General features: G+C 50.6%; 2 protein-coding genes across 3 annotated transcripts; both read left to right on the plus strand.

Annotated features, from left to right (window-relative positions):
- Positions 1–8,771: 8,771 nt before the first annotated feature.
- Positions 8,772–10,221, plus strand: LOC138997427 (interferon lambda-4-like). The gene is made up of 5 exons (XM_070399077.1): positions 8,772–8,939; positions 9,346–9,417; positions 9,511–9,654; positions 9,883–9,957; positions 10,123–10,221. The coding sequence occupies exons 1-5, from the start codon at positions 8,772–8,774 to the stop codon at positions 10,219–10,221; spliced, it is 558 nt and encodes a 185-aa protein (XP_070255178.1).
- Positions 10,222–13,195: 2,974 nt separating this feature from the next.
- Positions 13,196–15,889, plus strand: LOC138996910 (interferon lambda-3-like). 2 transcript variants are annotated; one of them, XM_070398183.1, is made up of 6 exons: positions 13,196–13,211; positions 14,543–14,724; positions 15,051–15,128; positions 15,374–15,517; positions 15,620–15,703; positions 15,791–15,889. In XM_070398183.1, exons 1-6 carry the CDS (start codon positions 13,196–13,198, stop codon positions 15,887–15,889), a joined length of 603 nt encoding a protein of 200 aa, XP_070254284.1. The 2 variants fall into 2 exon arrangements, with proteins under 2 accessions (XP_070254284.1, XP_070254285.1); XM_070398184.1 differs by lacking the exon at positions 13,196–13,211 and adding an exon at positions 14,432–14,441.
- The last annotated feature ends 1,122 nt before the right edge of the window (positions 15,890–17,011 follow it).

Here is a 17,011-nt window from a genome sequence, read left to right on the forward strand (position 1 = left end):
AGACATCTTCTTAAATGCATAATATTAAATACACAGGACTATGAAAGAGATAATTGCTTAATTAGACCTGCTTTTTTTTTTTTAATATACTTTATTGACTTTTCACAGAGAGGAAGGGAGAGGGACAGAGAGTTAGAAACATCAATGAGAGAGAAACATCGACCAGCTGCCTCCTGCACACCCCCTACTGGGGATGTGCCCGCAACCAAGGCACATGCCCCTGACCGGAATCGAACCTGGGACCCCCCAGTCCGCAGGCCGACGCTCCATCCACTGAGCCAAACCGGTTTCGGCTAGACCTGCTTTTTGATTTAGCTAACCTTTTTCCAACCCAGTGAAGCACCTCAACTTCTCTTTTGGATAATTGTTAGCAACACAGCAGTAAATAATCAATACGAAGCAGATTATTATTGTAAATCATGCAGAGGAAACAAAAGGTGAAATATTTAACTGCAGCAGTGTTTGACTATATTCTGCACAGTGAGAAAACTTGAAGTCATTTTCAAGGTCCACCATTTCTTATTTCTTTTCAGTCAGTTCAAGTTTCTATACTTTCTAAATCTCCATTTTCTGGCTAATGAAAAGAAAGTAGGATTCTATCGAGCCTCCTATCTACCTACTCCAGGACTTCTGTGAAGATCAAATGAGATGAGGCACAGGAAAATGCTTCATAGACATTTGGTTAAAGTGTAAAATGTTTCCACCTGGCTATAGAGCGAGTAGTGTTCCTGGGCTGAAGAAACTCCAAGGAGGCTAGTTGTTAGGGAGAGGAAGCCAGGCATTGCTACAGTGATGTCATTACCTGTCATTACCTGGCACACACAGCCACCGTTCCGGGCTGGGCTGGGCTGTGGGCTGCATTTTGCACCATGGGGTCTTGGCACTGTTGGCTGTGATTTGGTGGGGTGTCTCTCCGGGGTGGTGGTGGGGCCTGTGTCCCACTTGGGAGAAGCCAAGTGTTGCTTTGTAGGTGCCAAGCTCATGGTGCCGTTTCTCTATCAATGGCCAGTGTGCATCATGGAAGCTCCTGCGTTAAGTGTCTGCCACTATAAACACTGTTTATGCCACTATAAGTTTATGCCACTATAAACACTGCATTTAGATTATTAGGTGGTCAGTGTGCATCATAGTGACCGGTTGGACAGTCGGACACTTAGCATATTAGCCTTATATATATATAGATTGTGGTATATTGCTATTACTGGTTACATTCATAAAGGAAAAAAAGGTGAAGTTTCAGGTAGAGGTTAGTGAAGATAAAAATCATCTTTTCCTCATGCAAGTCCACTCTTCCCTGAAATCAATTGCAGAGGTGGTTCATGAACCCCAAGTTAAACTAGACCTATAACAGTTATATAGGATGACCATGGGAAAACCTTTAAGGCATTTTACAGAGTGAAAAAGGTAAGTTGCTGAACAATACACTTGGTGTGACACTACATGCGTTTAGAAAGACTCACACATGCAAAAGCAACTCAATGGAGAAGAGTAGCCTTTACAACAAATGGTGCTAGAGCAGTTGGCCAGCCATAGTCCAAAAAATGAACCTGGACTCAAACCCCAAACCTAAACTAAAAATGACCTCCAAATGAATCATGAACTTAAATGTAAAATATAAAGCTATAATACTTTTATTAAAATCGTGAGAACATTTTTAGGATCTAGTGTTAGGAAAAGGGTTTTCAGACTTGATGCCAAGGGTTCAATCCATTAAACTGAACTCGAACCAAAACTTTGGCTCTGTGTAAAAGGATGGAAAGATGGGCTACAGACTGTGAGAAAATATTTGCAAACCACCTACCTGACAAACAACTGGTATCTAGAATAAATTAAAAACTCAGCAGTAAAAAATTAAACAATCGGGGAGAGGCAGCAAGATGGCGGCATAGGTAAACACCGGAGACTGCTGCCGCAAACAACCACTTCAAAAATACAACTAAAAGATGGAAGGGACATCACCCAGAACCACAAGAAGGCTGGCTGAGGAGAGACTCTTCAACTAGAAGAAAGACAGCAGCGTGCTGAGGCTCAGAAGAGGCGCAGTGTGGAAAATTTAAAGGTGCGGAGGTGCGCGCGCACGGGGTGGGCTGGTGGCTGAGGACACCGTTGTTGTTTTCGGTCGGGAGTGAGTCTCAGACTCTGGGCTCCAGATCCGGGAGAGTCTCTAGGGACTCAGACTCAGACGGGAGAAGCAGGATTGTCCGGCATCAGTTGGAACGTGAGGGCAGCTTTCTCTCCGAGGTTTGCAGCAGTTGCCAGGGTTCTGAGAAGCAGAGCCTCTGGGAACAGGACTGAGAGCAGCCATAACTGCTCCCTCCACCGGCCCTGTTGATCCCGCCCCGCCCAAGCCCTGCGCAGAGCCATTTACCGGATTGACTCAGGCAAAGGCTAGATTAGCACCTCCCCAGAGGACAGAAGTTTTCCCACAGCTGATTCTCACAGCCAGTCGGCCTGGTGGTCAAATCCCTCTAGTATTAACTACAACAATCAAGGCTTAACTAGAACAAGACTGTGCACAAAGACCACAAGGGGGTGCACCAAGAAAGCATAAAAGATGCGGAGACAAAGAAACATGACAGAAATGGAGGATATAGAGCTAAAAAACGCAATTTTGAGGGCTTGCAATAATGTGTTACAAGCTGCCAATAAACTTGATGAGAGCCTCACGAAAACTAATGAGACCCTCGATGCTACGGTAAAGAAACAACTAGAAATCAAGCATACACTGACTGAAATAAAGAATATTATACCCAATAGCAGACCAGAGGAGCGCAAGAATCAAGCCAAAGATTTGAAATGCGAAGAAACTAAAAACACCCAACCGGAAAAGCAAAATGAAAAAAGAATCCGAAAATACGAAGATAGTGTAAGGAGCCTCTGGGACAGCTTCAAGCGCACTAATATCAGAATTATTGGGGTGCCAGAAGATGAGAGACAGCAAGATATTGAAAACCTATTTGAAGAAATAATGGCAGAAAACTTCCCCCACCTGGTGAAAGAAATGGACTTACAGGTCCAAGAAGCGCAGAGAACCCCAAACAAAAAGAATCCAAAGAGGACCACACCAAGACACATCATCATTAAAATGCCAAGAGCAAAAGACAAAGAGAGAATCTTAAGCAGCAAGAGAAAGAGACTCAATTACCTACAAGGGAGTACCCATACGACTGTCAGCTGATTTCTCAACAGAAACTTTGCAGGCCAGAAGGGAGTGGCAAGAAATATTCAAAGTGCTGAATACCAAGAACCTACAACCTAGAGTACTTTATCCAGCAAAGCTATCATTCAGAATTGAAGGTCAGATAAAGAGCTTCACAGATAAGGAAAAGCTAAAGGAGTTCATCACCACTAAACCAGTATTATACGAAATGCTGAAAGGTATCCTTTAAGAAGAGGAAGAAGAAAAAGGTAAAGATACAAATTGTGAACAACAAACATGCATCTATCAACAAGTGAATCTAAGAATCAAGTGAATAAGTAATCTGATGTACAGAATGAACTGGTGATTATAATGAATCAGGGACATAGAAAGGGAATGGACTGACTATTCTTGAGGGGGAAAGGGGAATGGGAGATGCGGGAAGAGACTGGACAAAAATTGTGCACCTATGGATGAGGACAGTGGGTGGGGAGTGAGGGCGGAGGGTGGGGTGGGAACTGGGAGGAGGGGAGTTATGGGGGCGGGGGAAAGAGGAACAAATGTAATCTGAACAATAAAGATTTAATTAAAAAAATAATAAAATAAAATAAAATAATGGGGAAAAAAACAAAACAAACAAACAAACAAACAAAAAAAGAACTTATTGGGGTGGCATTGGTTAATAAAGGTATATAGGTTTCAAGTGCAAAAAAAAAAAAATTAAACAATCCAATTAGAAGATGGACAAAAGACATGAAGACACATTTTACCAAAGAGGTTGCACAGATGGGAAATAGCATGTGAAAAGGTGCTCAATACCATTAGCCATTAGAGGAATGCAAATTAAATCCACAGTGAGTTATCATTACACACCTAGCAATATGGCTAAAATAAAGAATAGTGACATCTTCCAATGTTGGTGAGGATGCAGAGAAACTGGATCATTCATACACTATTGAGTGAATATCCCTGGATATTCATTTAGGTTGTTGTGTATATCAATTGTTCATTCCTGTTTCATGGTATAGAAGCACCAGATTTGTTTAACCATTCCCTTTCTGAAGGACATTTCTAGATTTTGGACAATTACTAGTAATGCCACTATAAACACTGCATTTAGATTATTATGCAATCATAAATTTTTATTTCTCTGCAATAAATGTTCAGGACTGCAACTGTTGGGTTGACTAGCAGTTGCCTGTTTAGTTTTATAAGAAACGGCCAAGCTGGTTTTCAAATTGGCTGTACCCTTTTCACATTCCTACCAGTAACACAGGAGTGATCCAGTTCCTAGAGCGTGTTTGAGTTGTACTCATAATAAGAAAGTTCTCCAGAGCTTTTGTTGTTGTTAAATTCTTTAAAAAATATCTTTATTGTTGAAAGTATTACATATCCTGCCCCTGCCCCCAGCTCCTTTGACACCTTCTAGCCTGCCCTCCTCCCTTGCCCCCAAACTTCACTACCCTAACGTCTGTGTCCATGGGTTATTCATATATGCATACAAGTTCTTTGGTTGATCTCTTCCCACCTCTGCCCACCCATCCCCACCATCCCTCTGAGATTCCATAGTCTGTTTGTTGAAGCAGTTTTTGTAATAGAATAGGCGTCTCTAACAGCAGGTCACAGGAAATCTTTCTATAAGGACAGTATTTGTCTTTTACCAGTTGGGCTGCTATAACAAAACATCACAGGCTGGGTGGCTTGTAAACAGCAGAAGCTTATTTCTCAGTTCTGTAGGCCAGGAAGTCTAAGATCAGGGCTCCAGCATGGTCAGGGGAGGGCACTCTTAGAGGAGGCCAAGTTCTCCTCACATGGTAGAAGGTGCTAGGGAGCTCCATGGTTTCCCTTTTAAAAGAGAACTAATCCCATTCTTGAGGGTTCCACCTCCAGAGTTATCACCTCCTAATAATCCCTCCTACCAATACCATCATCTTTGCCTGTTAAGACATCAACCTATCAATGGGGCAAACACACAGACCACAGCAGTACAAAAGTCATGAATGACCCAGCTCCTCTTTCAAGATGCCCTCCTGAATTGCAGTGCTGGAAAAATGGAGAAGTATGTTTGGAGAATAACAGACCTTTCAAGACTTTGCTTACTATTTGATTGTGCTCCCAGACATCCTCCTTTTATTGGTGATTTCAGCCCAATATCAAGTAGTGTTTCTCCCTCCAAATGTCACCTCTTTGGTCCAGGCAACAGATCAAGGACTTATAGCAGCTCTTAAGGCCTACTACCTGAGGAGCTTTGCCCAGGCTATTGCTGCAACTGAGGCAGACACTGATACAACACCTGTAACTATATCAAGAACTTTGCTTGGACTTGGGGTGATATCACCAAGGAGTGTATGACTGGCATCTGGAAGAAGACACTCAAGAGGTTAGTCCATGACTTCAAAGGATTTGCCAAGGATGATGAGGTTGCAAAAATACACAGGTTGCAATTAAGATGGCAAACAACCTTAACCTGGGTTGGGGGAGGTTGACATTGAGAGTGATATTGAGGTGGTTCCTAGGAACTGATTAATGAGGAGTTGTTGGAACTGAAACAGGAACTCATGGCTGAAGAAGAGAAAAGGGAACTGCAGGAGAAGAAAATGAAGATGAACCCCCAAAATTCACAGTGAAGGTTTTAACAAGCTTTTGCAGAGCTCACAAGCCCCTTAGCAGGTTTAAAAACATGGACCTGAACTCTGAAATGTTTTCATAGAGAGGAATGTTCATGATATATTATCTACTTACAAGCAAATCTATGATGAAAAAAAGAAACAAACCAAGCAAGGCATCATGGACATATTTTTGAAATGACTGACACCTCCTCAAGAAGAGCCTCAGGAAGGTCCTTCAGGAGGTTATTCCAGAAGAAGTCATTGCTATCAGCCCCATGTGTATTATTGACCCAGAAGACCTTCAGTGGGATGAGGTGTGGAGGTGGTAGAAAGTGACATTGATGAGCCTGACTGTAGACGAGGGGTGGAGAGCATCACGTTCGAAGGCGGTAGAAGGCCCACGAAATCACTTGGTCTGGCCCTGCCAAGGCATTAGGAATTAGTTCATTAAATATTAGACCAAATATAGCAGGTAACTTTTAAGTTGATAATTTTGAATGGCCCGAGAATGATGTTATAAATATACAAATGGCTGTTGGCAGGAAAAAGGTTCCCCACCCCTAATGTAGACTTAGGGTAATGTGTGCATTTCTGTCTTAGTTTTTAACAAGAACATTTAAAAAGTAAAGAAAACAAATAAACAGAAAAAACTTACAGAATAAGGATATGAAAAAGAACATATTTTTGTACAGCTGTACAATGTGTGTTTTAAGCTAAGTGTTGTTAAAAAGACTAGAACAGTTAAAGTTCTTTTTAAAAGTTTATAAACTAAAAGTTACAGTAAACTAAGGTTAATTTATTATTGAAGAAAAATGAATTTAGTGTAGCCTGAGTGTGCAGTGTTTGTGAAGTCTACAGTAGTGGACAGCAATGTCCTAGGCCAGTGGTCGGCAAACTGCGGCTCGCGAGCCACATGCGGCTCTTTGGCCCCTTGAGTGTGGCTCTTCCACAAAATACCACGTGCGGGCGCGCATGTACAGTGCGATTGAAACTTCGTGGCCCATGCACAGAAGTCGGTATTTTGTGGAAGAGTCACACTCAAGGGGCCAAAGAGCCGCATGTGGCTTGCGAGCCACAGTTTGCCGACCACTGTCCTAGGCCTTACATTCGCTCACCATTCACTCACTGACTCACCCAGGGCAACCTCTTGAGTGTCTTCTTCCAGATGCCAGTCATACACTCCTTGGTGATATCACCCCAAGTCCAAGCAAAATTCTTGATACAGTCACAGGTGTATCAGTGTCTGCCTCAGTTGCAGCAATAGCCTGGGCAAAGCTCCTCAGGTAATAGGCCTTAAGAGCTGCTATAAGTCCTTGATCTGTTGCCTGGACCAAAGAGGTGACATTTGGAGGGAGAAACACTACTTGATATTGGGCTGAATCACCAATAAAAGGAGGATGTCTGGGAGCACAATCAAATAGTAAGCAAAGTCTTGAAAGGTCTGTTATTCTCCAAACATACTTCTCCATTTTGCCAACACATCAAGACCTTCAAGTTCCATTCATGGTAAGTCCCCTATACAGGTGAACCAATTTTTATCTTTTTATACCATATTCTTACTGTACCTTTCCTAGGTTTAGAAAACATAAAAAACCATTGTGTTTTAATTGCTACAATATTTGATACAGTAATATGCTATACAGGTTTGTAGCCAAGGAGCAATAGGCTACCATACAGCCTAGGCTGCACCATCTAAGTGTGTGTAGGGACACTCTACGATGCTCGCACATGATGGAATCACCTAATGATGTGTCCCTATGGTAAGAAATTAACTGGTAAAGTAAGAAATAGCCTATCTAATAAAGAGGGAATATGCTAATTGACCCTCACACTGTTGCAAAAGATGGCAGCACCCACAGCCAACAAGAAGGGAATATGCTAATGGACTGTCCCGCCCTCAAAGATGGCAGTGCCTACAGCCACAAGATGGCGGTGCCCAGTCCCCTCAGCCCCGCCGGGGCGGCAGGTGCCGGGTGCCTCCAAAGTCCACCTGGCAGGCCCAATCACTTCATGTGTCTGCCTCCGGAGACCCCAAGTCCCCTCAGCCCCTCATCCACCCAGGGCCGGCCTGAGGTGCAGGCAAGTCTCAGATGGCAGCTTTCCAGCTGCCCAGGGCCGCCCGAGGCTCAGGTAACCAGGGCCAGCTGAGGCTTGCACTGCTGAAAGTGGCAGCAGCAGAGGTGTGATGGGGCATCACCTTCCCCTGATTGCCAGGTCGCCTCCCACCCTTGAGGGCTCCCGCACTGTGAGAGGGGGCAGGTCGGGCTGAGGGACCCTCCTCCAGTGCATGAATTTTCATGCAGCAGGCCTCTAGTAATTTAATAACAGACTATGGAAACCAGAGAGAGTTTGTCAAAAACCTAGATGAGGAAATACCAGCAAGAACACAAGGGGGATAAGCATGCTGATAAAGAAAGAAAACAGAAAGAGACAGGCAGAGACGTAATGAAAGAGAGAAGCTGGAAACCCCCAGTACCAACTCCAGGCAGATCCTTCTACCGGCACCTCTGCCAGGTGCCTTGGAAGATAAGGAAACCGTGTATTTTTGGTTAATTCCTAGAGTGCAAAAGAAAAACCAATACAGGCTGAGAAGACAAACAAATGTCCAGGAAAAAAGAAACAAGAGTTGCATAAGTCTGGGGAGGGCAGAGCCATTGCTGGCACCCAGGGACAGGCAGGCAAAGTCCTCAGGCCTAAGCCAGCATCCCAGTGGGCCAGCGTCCAGCGCTGATGTTCCGAAAACTTAACCTGAACGGGGAAGCCCAGCGGCTCACCATTCCTCAGTCAGGAGCATAAAAGCGGCCATGGAGGTGCAGACAACACTCTGGACAGCTGGCAGGGGACAGAGGAAGGCAAGCCCAGCTCCAGCACGGAGGGCACATTGCAGGTGAGCAGTGAGGGGAGAGAGGCTGCGGGCAGGAGGGGTCACAGCCAGCCCCCTGCCAGTCTAACAGGAGGCAGGGGCTGGACCCGGGGCCTTCTCTCGGACTGCCCGACGTCCCTGGCTTTGTGCAGGAGCAGAGATGAGGCCCAGTGGTGCAGCCACGGTGTCCGTGGGGCTGTGGGTCTTGGTGACAGTGAACGTGGTGGCGGACCCCGGTGTGACCGAACCCAGGCGCTGCTCCCTCTCTCACTACCGCTGGTTGGACCCCAGGGCGCTGGAGGCGGTCAAGGCGCTGAGGGACCACTACGTGAGTGATGCCCGGACCCCCAGTCCCAGGGGACGCTGGTCCCGCCAGGGTCGGGATCCTGGTCCCTATCCCGAGGGCCCTGGCATCCTAGCGTCACGCAGGCGCATCTCAGATCTCAGGTCTGAATTCTGACTAGCTGCATCCTAAGCACAGAAAGCACCTTCCTGCCACTGACAAAACGGCGCCCCCAGGCGGACCCGGCTCACGTCGGGGTGCAGCGCTCCGCAAGGGGTGCATTTCATTCCCCTTTCCCGTCCTCGTCCTCGGGGAGCTCTGAGGCTCCGTGCACAGTACGCACGACCATCCTGCACCGTACAGTCGGGTCACGGGCAGGAATCCCCGACTTCCCCGCACTTCAGGGCACAGGCGAGGGGCGCAGCCTCAGCCCCACCATTGTCCCGCCCAGGAGGAAGAGATGCTGAGCTGGAGGCCCCGGAACTGCTCCTTCCGCCCACGGAGGGTTTCCCCGCTGCCCGGGGTGAGGCCTGCGGGTCGGCGTGGGGTGGGGGTTTGCGGGGGGCGGGAACAGGGCGGCGGTCGCGGTGTCTCTAACTCCGCCAGTTCTCCGCAGTCGTGCGCACGGCTCCGCCTGGTGGCCCGGGGCCTCTCGGACGCCCAGGCCGTGCTGAGCAGCCTGCCCAGCCCGGAGCTGTTTCCCGGCGTCGCCCCCACCCTGGAGCTGCTGGCGTCCGCGAGGAGGGACGTGGTGGCCTGCGTGAGTGCCCCCGCGCCCGGCCCCTGCACCCCGCACCGGCCTGCTCTGCGCTCTCCGGCCCCTCTGCTAGGTCGCCCGGGTCCCATCTGTCTCGGGGAGCCCTAGCCCGTCCAGACACAATTCGCGTCCCGCTGGTGTCCGCAGGGCTGCGCTGGGAGGCTCGTGGGCTGAGTTGGTGGGAGACTGGGTCCCGTCGCCTCCTTGCTTTACCTCCTGTGCCCCCTCCAGCTCGAGCTGGTGCGGCCAGGTTCCTCAAGGAAGTCCCCGCGGGCACCCAGGAGGCGTCCCCAGAGGCGGAGAGCTGTGAGTGGCGCGGGCGCGGGGCGGGTAGCCGGCAGGGCTGGATGGAGGGTAGGGGTGCAGGGGGTGGGGGTGGGGGTCGCGTGTGGTGGAGCGGCCAGGAGCCGAGGGTCCCTCGATGAGGAAATCGCTGCCTCAGCCCCGCTTCGCTTCCTTCCCGGGTTCCAGGACTCGCCTCGGTGCCATGAAGCCACCATCATCTTCAACCTCCTGCGCCTGCTCACGTGGGACCTGAAGCTGGCGGCGCTCTCAGGGCCTTGTCTCTGACCCGACTGCGAGGCGGGACCCGCGGCTCCGCAGGCGGGCGGCTTAGGTCGGGGCTCTGTGCTGCCCTCTGGTCCAGGCAGGTCTCCAGCCAGTGGGCGCCCGGGCTCAGGAGACTCTGCCGCCGCCGCCGCCGCTGGCCTCACCTCGATGGCCTGCGCTGAGCGCACAGTGAAGTGCGGGTACATTTCCTGAGAGGACAACGCGGCCCCTGGGAGCAGGGACATGTCTGTGGAATGCATCGCCCGAAGACCCGCCAGGGGACTTGTGTGGCAGGAAGAGACTTGAGTCCTGGGTCCACGGGGGACGCTGACCCCACGTCCCATGGGCGAGGATCTACTTCTCTGGGTACCAGCAGCCCAGAACCGAGCCTCCATGACAGTTCCCACGCCCTGGTTGGAGCCTTCAGTGTCTCCTACGAGATTCTATGAATCTGTGACTCCTGCATCTCTCCACTGGAGAGGCCTGGTCCCTTAGGGATGAGGCAGTGACAGAGCCCGAAGTCCTTAGGTTACTGCAGAATTTTGGATTCTGTCACCCGTGTGTCTTTTGTATTTGTGGAATCCCTGAGTAATGGGCTACTCTGTCTTTCATTATTAAATATTCTTACATTTACACTGGTCGTTCCCCTGTGATCACTCTGAGCGGCACTTTTCAGTTAAAAATGCTTAGCCAGGGCAATCAGGTGACTTGAGTGCAACTGTGACCCTGCCTCTTAATCATGGTGTGACTGGGCAAATTACTTCTCTGTGGCCTCAGTTTCCTCATCTACACCGTGGCATTATCATCCTTCCTTTGCGGACGAGTCGTGTACATTTAAGTAGCATTTATTCAGCTTCCAGTGGAGGCCATACGATGGTCTCTATTAAATAACCACACACACCTCAATACACAAGTGATTGCACTTCTTTATTTGTCCAAGGCTGTGGGCTGGAGAGCTTTGCTGCCAACTGCAGGGCTCCTCGTCAAGGTCACACAGCAGGTGAGGGTAGAGCCAGGTTTGAATCCCAGACCCTTCAGCTCCATGGTCCATGCTCTTTAAAATATATATATAATCCCTAGCCTGCTTGGCTCACTGGATTGAGCATTGGCCTGCAGACTGGGGGGTCCTGGGTTCAATTCTGGTAAAGGGCGCATGTCTGGATTGGGGGCTTGATCCCCAGTAGGGGAGAGTGCAGGAGGAAGCCAATCAATGATTCTCTCTCATTGATGTTTCTAGCTCTATTTCTCTCTCTGAAATCAATACACATATACTAGTATATAAAAATAAAATATTTTTTAATTGATTTGAAAGAGAGGAAGGGAGAGAGATAGAAGCATCTGTGGTGAGAAAGAATCATTGACCAGCTGCCTCCTGCACACCCCCTACTGGGGACTGAGCACATAATCTGGGTATGTGCCCTGACCAGGGATCCAACCCTGACCTCCTGGTTAATAGGTGGACATCAACCACTGAGCTACACAGGCCGGGCCGGAGACTATTTTTAAAATATGTCACAACGCTAAGCTTCTCATTCACTCTATCAATGTTTCTTATGTTTAAAACTAGAGGCCGGGTGCATGAATTCATGCACAGTGGGATCCCTAGGCCTGGCCATCAATCACAGCTGATCAGGGACGTCTCGCTCAGTCCTGAGATAGGGGCCTGCTGGCCAGGGGGAGGAACAGGGGGAGGGACCACGGGAGGTTGGCCAGCTGCGGGGAGGGACCAGGTGAGGTTGGTCAGTCCTGGGAGGTTGGCTGTGGGAGTGTACTGACCACCAGGGGACAGTTCCTGCATTGAGCATCTGTCCCCTGGTGGTTAGTATGCATCATAGCAACTGGTCGACTGGTCGTTTTGATCATTCTGGTCCTTTGGTCATCAAGTTTGTTTAGGCTTTTATCCTAGACTAGAGGCCTGGTGCATGAAATTCGTGCATAGTGGTGGGTCCCCTCAGCCTAGCCTGAACCTTCCCCAATCCAGGACCCCTTGGAGGATGTCCAACGGCCAGCAGTTGGATATTCCTCTCACAATCTGGGACTGCTGGCTCCTAACTGCTCACCTGCCTGCCAGCCTGATCGCCCCTAACTGCCCCCCCTGCCAGCCTGATCACCCTTAACTACCTCTGCCTGTCGGCCTGGTCACCCTCAACTGTCCCCCCACACCAACTTAGTCACCCCCAACTGCCCCTCCCGCCAGCCTGGTCACCTCAACAGCCTCCCTTTTGCCAGCATGGTTGCCCCTTACTGCCCTCCCTGCTGGCCTGGTTGCCCCCACCATCCCCCACCTGCCGGCATGTTCGCGCCCCCCCCCCCCCCCCCCCCCCGCTTGCCTGGTTGCCCCACACAGCCTGCTGCTCAGTCGTTTGGTCATCCCTCACTAACCCCACTGCTGGCCTGGTCGCCCCACTCAGCCTGTTTGGTCATCTGTTCTGTTGCTATGGCCCCTGGCTCTTTATATATATAGATAGATAATGAAAGCCTAATATGCAAATCCTCCCCTAGACTGAGAGTTCCACTGGGAGTTCGACCAGGGGGCAGGGCTGGCCAACTGCCTTCAGCCCCTCCCCCTGGCCAGCCCTGACCCAATTTAGCCCCCACCACCCAGATTGGGGCCAGATGGCTGGACCCCACTCATGCACAAATTCATGCACCAGGCCTCAAGTATATATAGATGTAGGCAAACTGCACTGTGCCCCAGATGTTATCATGGGTTCAATACTACATTGTGGCGAAGACTTGGTGATGGGGTGAAGAATAAAGTACTCCCAGATCAGGAGTAGGGGGTGTCTTTTTTTCCTTTCAGATCTTCACATAGCTCACTCCCTCACGTCTCACTTTATGTTTTTGCTCAAATGTGATTTTTTCTGGCCTCGTTCAGTGCAGCCCCCTCCTACACTCTGCTGTCACCTCACGTTTGTGCTTTCATTTTCTGTTACCTGATGTAATATACACTGAGTGCTTACCCCTCCCCTACTCTCCTCTAGTAAAAAGGCCCATGAGGCCTGGCTGGTGTGACTCAGGGCTGGAGTGTCCTCCCCTGTGAAAGGTCGCTGGTTCAATTCCTGGTCAGAGCATATGCCCAGGTTTTGGGTTCTGTTCCCAGTGGGGATACGTGCAGAAGCAAGGATAACATGAGAAAAGGTATCAATACAAACATGCACATAGCCACCGATCAATGGTTCACTCTCATATACATGTTTCACTCACACATTGGTCTCTCTCTCTCTCTCCCCCTCTCCCTCTCTAAAGATCAATACAGTAAAGTTGTTGTTTTTTTTAAAAAGCTCCAACAGGTTTTGTTTTATGGGAGTTCGTTTCAATGCTCTGTTCCTGCACCTTGAGCAGTGCCTGAAACAAAGTAGGGGCTGGGTAATACTTGATGAATGAATGAAGGCATTTGTCACACTGACAGGATCCCTTGAAGCCCTTGGCTACACCCGGATTCCCTAGCAGAGACTCCGATCCCTGGGTCCCTCTGTGTCTGGACAATTAAAGATGTTTGTTTGTCAAGCTCCTTTCCTCCCCTTCTTTCACAGTCCCTGGTGGGGAAGGGAGGGAAGAGCTGATCTCTTCTCTTAAATCTGGGCTGCTTTATGTTGCTGACTCTCTCATACACGCTTCCTCGACCCCCCCCCCCCCCACCGCCACCCCCCCCCTCCTCCCCGCCCCCCCCCAGCCTTCTCCCTTTGTCTTCTCCCCTCCCCTGACAGCCTCCCTGTTGGAAGTCCCAGGGTCTTGGTGGCAACAGCCCTGGAGGTGCTTTCCTCCTCCTCTCCCTGCACGGGGGTGTCCTGCAGAAAGGCAACCCCTCTTTGTGGGGCTGAGGCTGCCCTTATCCTGAGATTCCTCTTGGGACCTCACCTCCTGTAGGTGAGCCTGAGTGTGTGTCACTTTCTGTTTCGGCTCCAGCTGCTCACCTGGCTCAAGGCCCCGCCCTGCACGGGCTTCCCCAGCCTCGGGCCTCCCCTAGTGGCAGGTGTGTTTTCATTTTTCCTACATCAGCTGGGATTGCCCGCCTGTGCAGGCTAAAAGCTGCACCATGGAGCTCGGTGAGGTATTGCATCGCTGCCTAGCTGGAAGTTCGGGGACACAGACCGAGCAGCAGGCTGAGACCCAGAAAACAAGACTGAGGCCAGAGACACCAAACAAGGCTGAGTGAGACCCACGTGACAGCCTCTGAGAGGACACTTGCATCCCCACCTGGAATAGAGAACAGAGACCAGAGACCAGGATGAAGCTGGGTGAGCCTCCACATCATTGTCCATGACCCTCACTCGCCACAGCCCCCACCCACAGCCCCTGACACTCTGTCCCCTCATCTGCCCATCCTTCCCTAACACAGGCTTGGCTGTGTGTTGTGCGCTGGTGCTGATGCTGATGACCACGGTGCTGACCAGCACAGGAGCAGTTCCCGTCACCACGCCCCTCGCGACCCTCCTGAGTGCAAGGGGCTGCGACATGGCCCAGTTCAAGTCTCTGTCCCCACAAGAGATGAAGGCCTTCAGGAGGGCCAAGGCCGCCTTGGTGAGTCTTCCTCCCTCTCCCCTGCCTCCCCTCCCCACCCCCATGCTGTGGGCTACCCTCCACCCTTCCCTCTGTGGGTCACAGGCCCATTTGGCTCAAGGTGGACCTGTACCCTTCCTTCCCTGGGCTAACCTCCACCCTTCACACATGGCCTACCTCCTGCTCTTGGTTTGGGGGCTGACTCTTGTTCTTCTGCACTGGAGATGCCTCTCCCATCCTTTAGGACGTTAGCCCCCTGCTCCTGTTGCTAGCCATCCTCCAACCCCACTGCAGGGGTCAACCTCCAGCTCTCCAGCTGTGGGCTGACCTCTGCCCTTGCTCTCCAGGAAGAGTCCCTTCTGCTGAGGAACCGGAGCTGCAGCTCCCGCCCACTCCCCAGGACCTGGGACCTGAGGCAGCTGCAGGTGAGTTGGGAGACTCAGGCCCAGCCCTGCCCTCACCTGGCCCCGCTCCTCTGGCTTCTTAGGTGGCCCCTTCACCTTCTCCTTCTCACTTTTCTCTGTGCCTTTGCCCTCCCCAGCAGTCCCCCTGACCTCTTCTCCTCCCCTGCTCACATTGACCTTCCCTCTCTCCTGTCTCCTGTCCTCACCTGTTCCTTCCTCAGCCCTCCTCACCTGTTCTCTCTCACCTGTGTGTCTCCCCTGCTCAGGTGTGGGAACGCCCTGTGGCCTTGGAGGCTGAGCTGGCCCTGACACTGAAGGTCCTGGGGCCCGTGGCTAACTCGACCCTGGGGGACATCCTGGACCAGCCCCTTCACACGCTGCGCCACATCCACTCCAAGCTTCAGGCCTGTGTGAGTGCTCTGGGCTCCCAGGCCACGTCTGTGGGCTCTGACCACCTGTATGTCCCCCTGTGTCTGACACCCTGTTCACTCACCACCCTCCTTTGCCCACAGGTCCCAGCTCAGTCCACAGCAGGCCCCAGGCCCCGGGGCCGCCTCCGCCAATGGCTGCACCGCCTCCAGGAGGCTGAGAAGAAGGTGAGTGACTGGGGCAGGACCAGTTTCCGGGGACAACTTGGGGCCCCGATGATGAACAGCCACTGACCTGTCCTTTCCTCTCCCCAGGAATCCCGTGGCTGCCTTGAAGCCTCTGTCACATCTAATCTTTTCCACCTCCTTGTCCGTGACCTGAGATGTGTCGCTGATGGAGACCTGTGTGTGTGACCCTCAGACCCGCCTGCTCCTGTCCCTGCATCCCTCACGTTTCTTAATTTATTGCCACCCAACCACTATTTATGTATTTATGTGTGTGAATTGTCAAACTCAGATCTGTAAAATATTTATTTTTCTACTTTTTGTAATAATTGTTCATAAATGATAAGAAAACGATGCTTCCTGTGCTGTGAGACTGTGCGGATTAGTTTTCTCTCGCCGCCATAACAAGGTTTCCCAAACTTAGCATCTTCAGACCACACAAGTTTAGTATCTCACAGCTCCATAGATGAGAGCTCTGGGTGGCCAGCCTCTTTCTCTGCCAGGGGTCTCACAGGCTGAAGTCCAAGTGTGGCTGCTGGGATTCTGCTAGGGAGGCCTTGGGAGGAAGGTCCACCTCCAAGCTCAGTCAAGCTGTTGGCAGAATTCTCTTCCCTGCAGTGGTAGCACTGAGGTTCCCGTTCCCGCGGGCAGAAAGCGTCTGTCTGTCCACATCTCCTGCCAGCCTGTCGCTGGTGCTCGCACAGGGACCTACATCTCAGAGCCTGCAGCCACGGGTCACATCCTTCTCGTGCCTGGAATCCCTCTGACTGCTCCTTCCGCCACATTTCTCTTCTGCCTCCAGCTGGAGAAAGTTCTCTCCTTTTAAGGACTCGGTGTTTAGACGGGGCTCACGGGGATAATCCAGGACAACCTCTCTCTTTTCACATCTATAAAGCTCAGTTACCTCTGCGAGGGCCTTTTGCCAGGTCACATAAGAGATTCACGGTTCCAGGGTTCGGGCTGGGCGCTGGGGCCACTATTCTCCCACCACAGAACGTGAGGGATTGTGTGCGTGTGTGGTTTCCTTGTGGGTATGTGAGTGGATCACTCAGATGCATTCTGTTACATGTAAATCACATGAAATAAAAGTGCCTTATAACAACACTTATCATTGCACGTGATGAGAAGTGTAGACAGCAGGGTCCATTTAGAGCCAAGTTGTTTAACCTGCTCCACAGGCCACATGGAGCTCAGCACTGAAATGTCGCTAGTGCAGGTTGAGCTGTGCTCTACGTATAAAATAGACCCTGGAATTGGAATAGATTTTATTTTAAAAAAATGTTTAGATAGTGCCTGCCAAGTTTCTCCACT

Source organism: Myotis yumanensis, unplaced genomic scaffold (assembly GCF_028538775.1).
Source record: "Myotis yumanensis isolate MYYU_CA2020_CCGP unplaced genomic scaffold, mMyoYum1.0.hap1 SCAF_18, whole genome shotgun sequence".
In the NCBI taxonomy this organism is placed as follows: Eukaryota; Metazoa; Chordata; class Mammalia; order Chiroptera; family Vespertilionidae; genus Myotis; species Myotis yumanensis.

Bases quoted from the DNA above. Each gene is read 5' to 3' on its own strand.
- LOC138996910 (XM_070398183.1), top strand. The intron at 14,725-15,050 runs GTGAGTCTTCCT...CTTGCTCTCCAG, and splicing joins GGAGGGCCAAGGCCGCCTTG to GAAGAGTCCCTTCTGCTGAG. The intron at 15,518-15,619 runs GTGAGTGCTCTG...CTTTGCCCACAG, and splicing joins ACTCCAAGCTTCAGGCCTGT to GTCCCAGCTCAGTCCACAGC.
- LOC138997427 (XM_070399077.1), top strand. From the start codon at position 8,772: ATGAGGCCCAGTGGTGCAGCCACGGTGTCCGTGGGGCTGTGGGTCTTG. The intron at 8,940-9,345 runs GTGAGTGATGCC...TGTCCCGCCCAG, and splicing joins AGGCGCTGAGGGACCACTAC to GAGGAAGAGATGCTGAGCTG. The intron at 9,655-9,882 runs GTGAGTGCCCCC...TGCCCCCTCCAG, and splicing joins GGAGGGACGTGGTGGCCTGC to CTCGAGCTGGTGCGGCCAGG.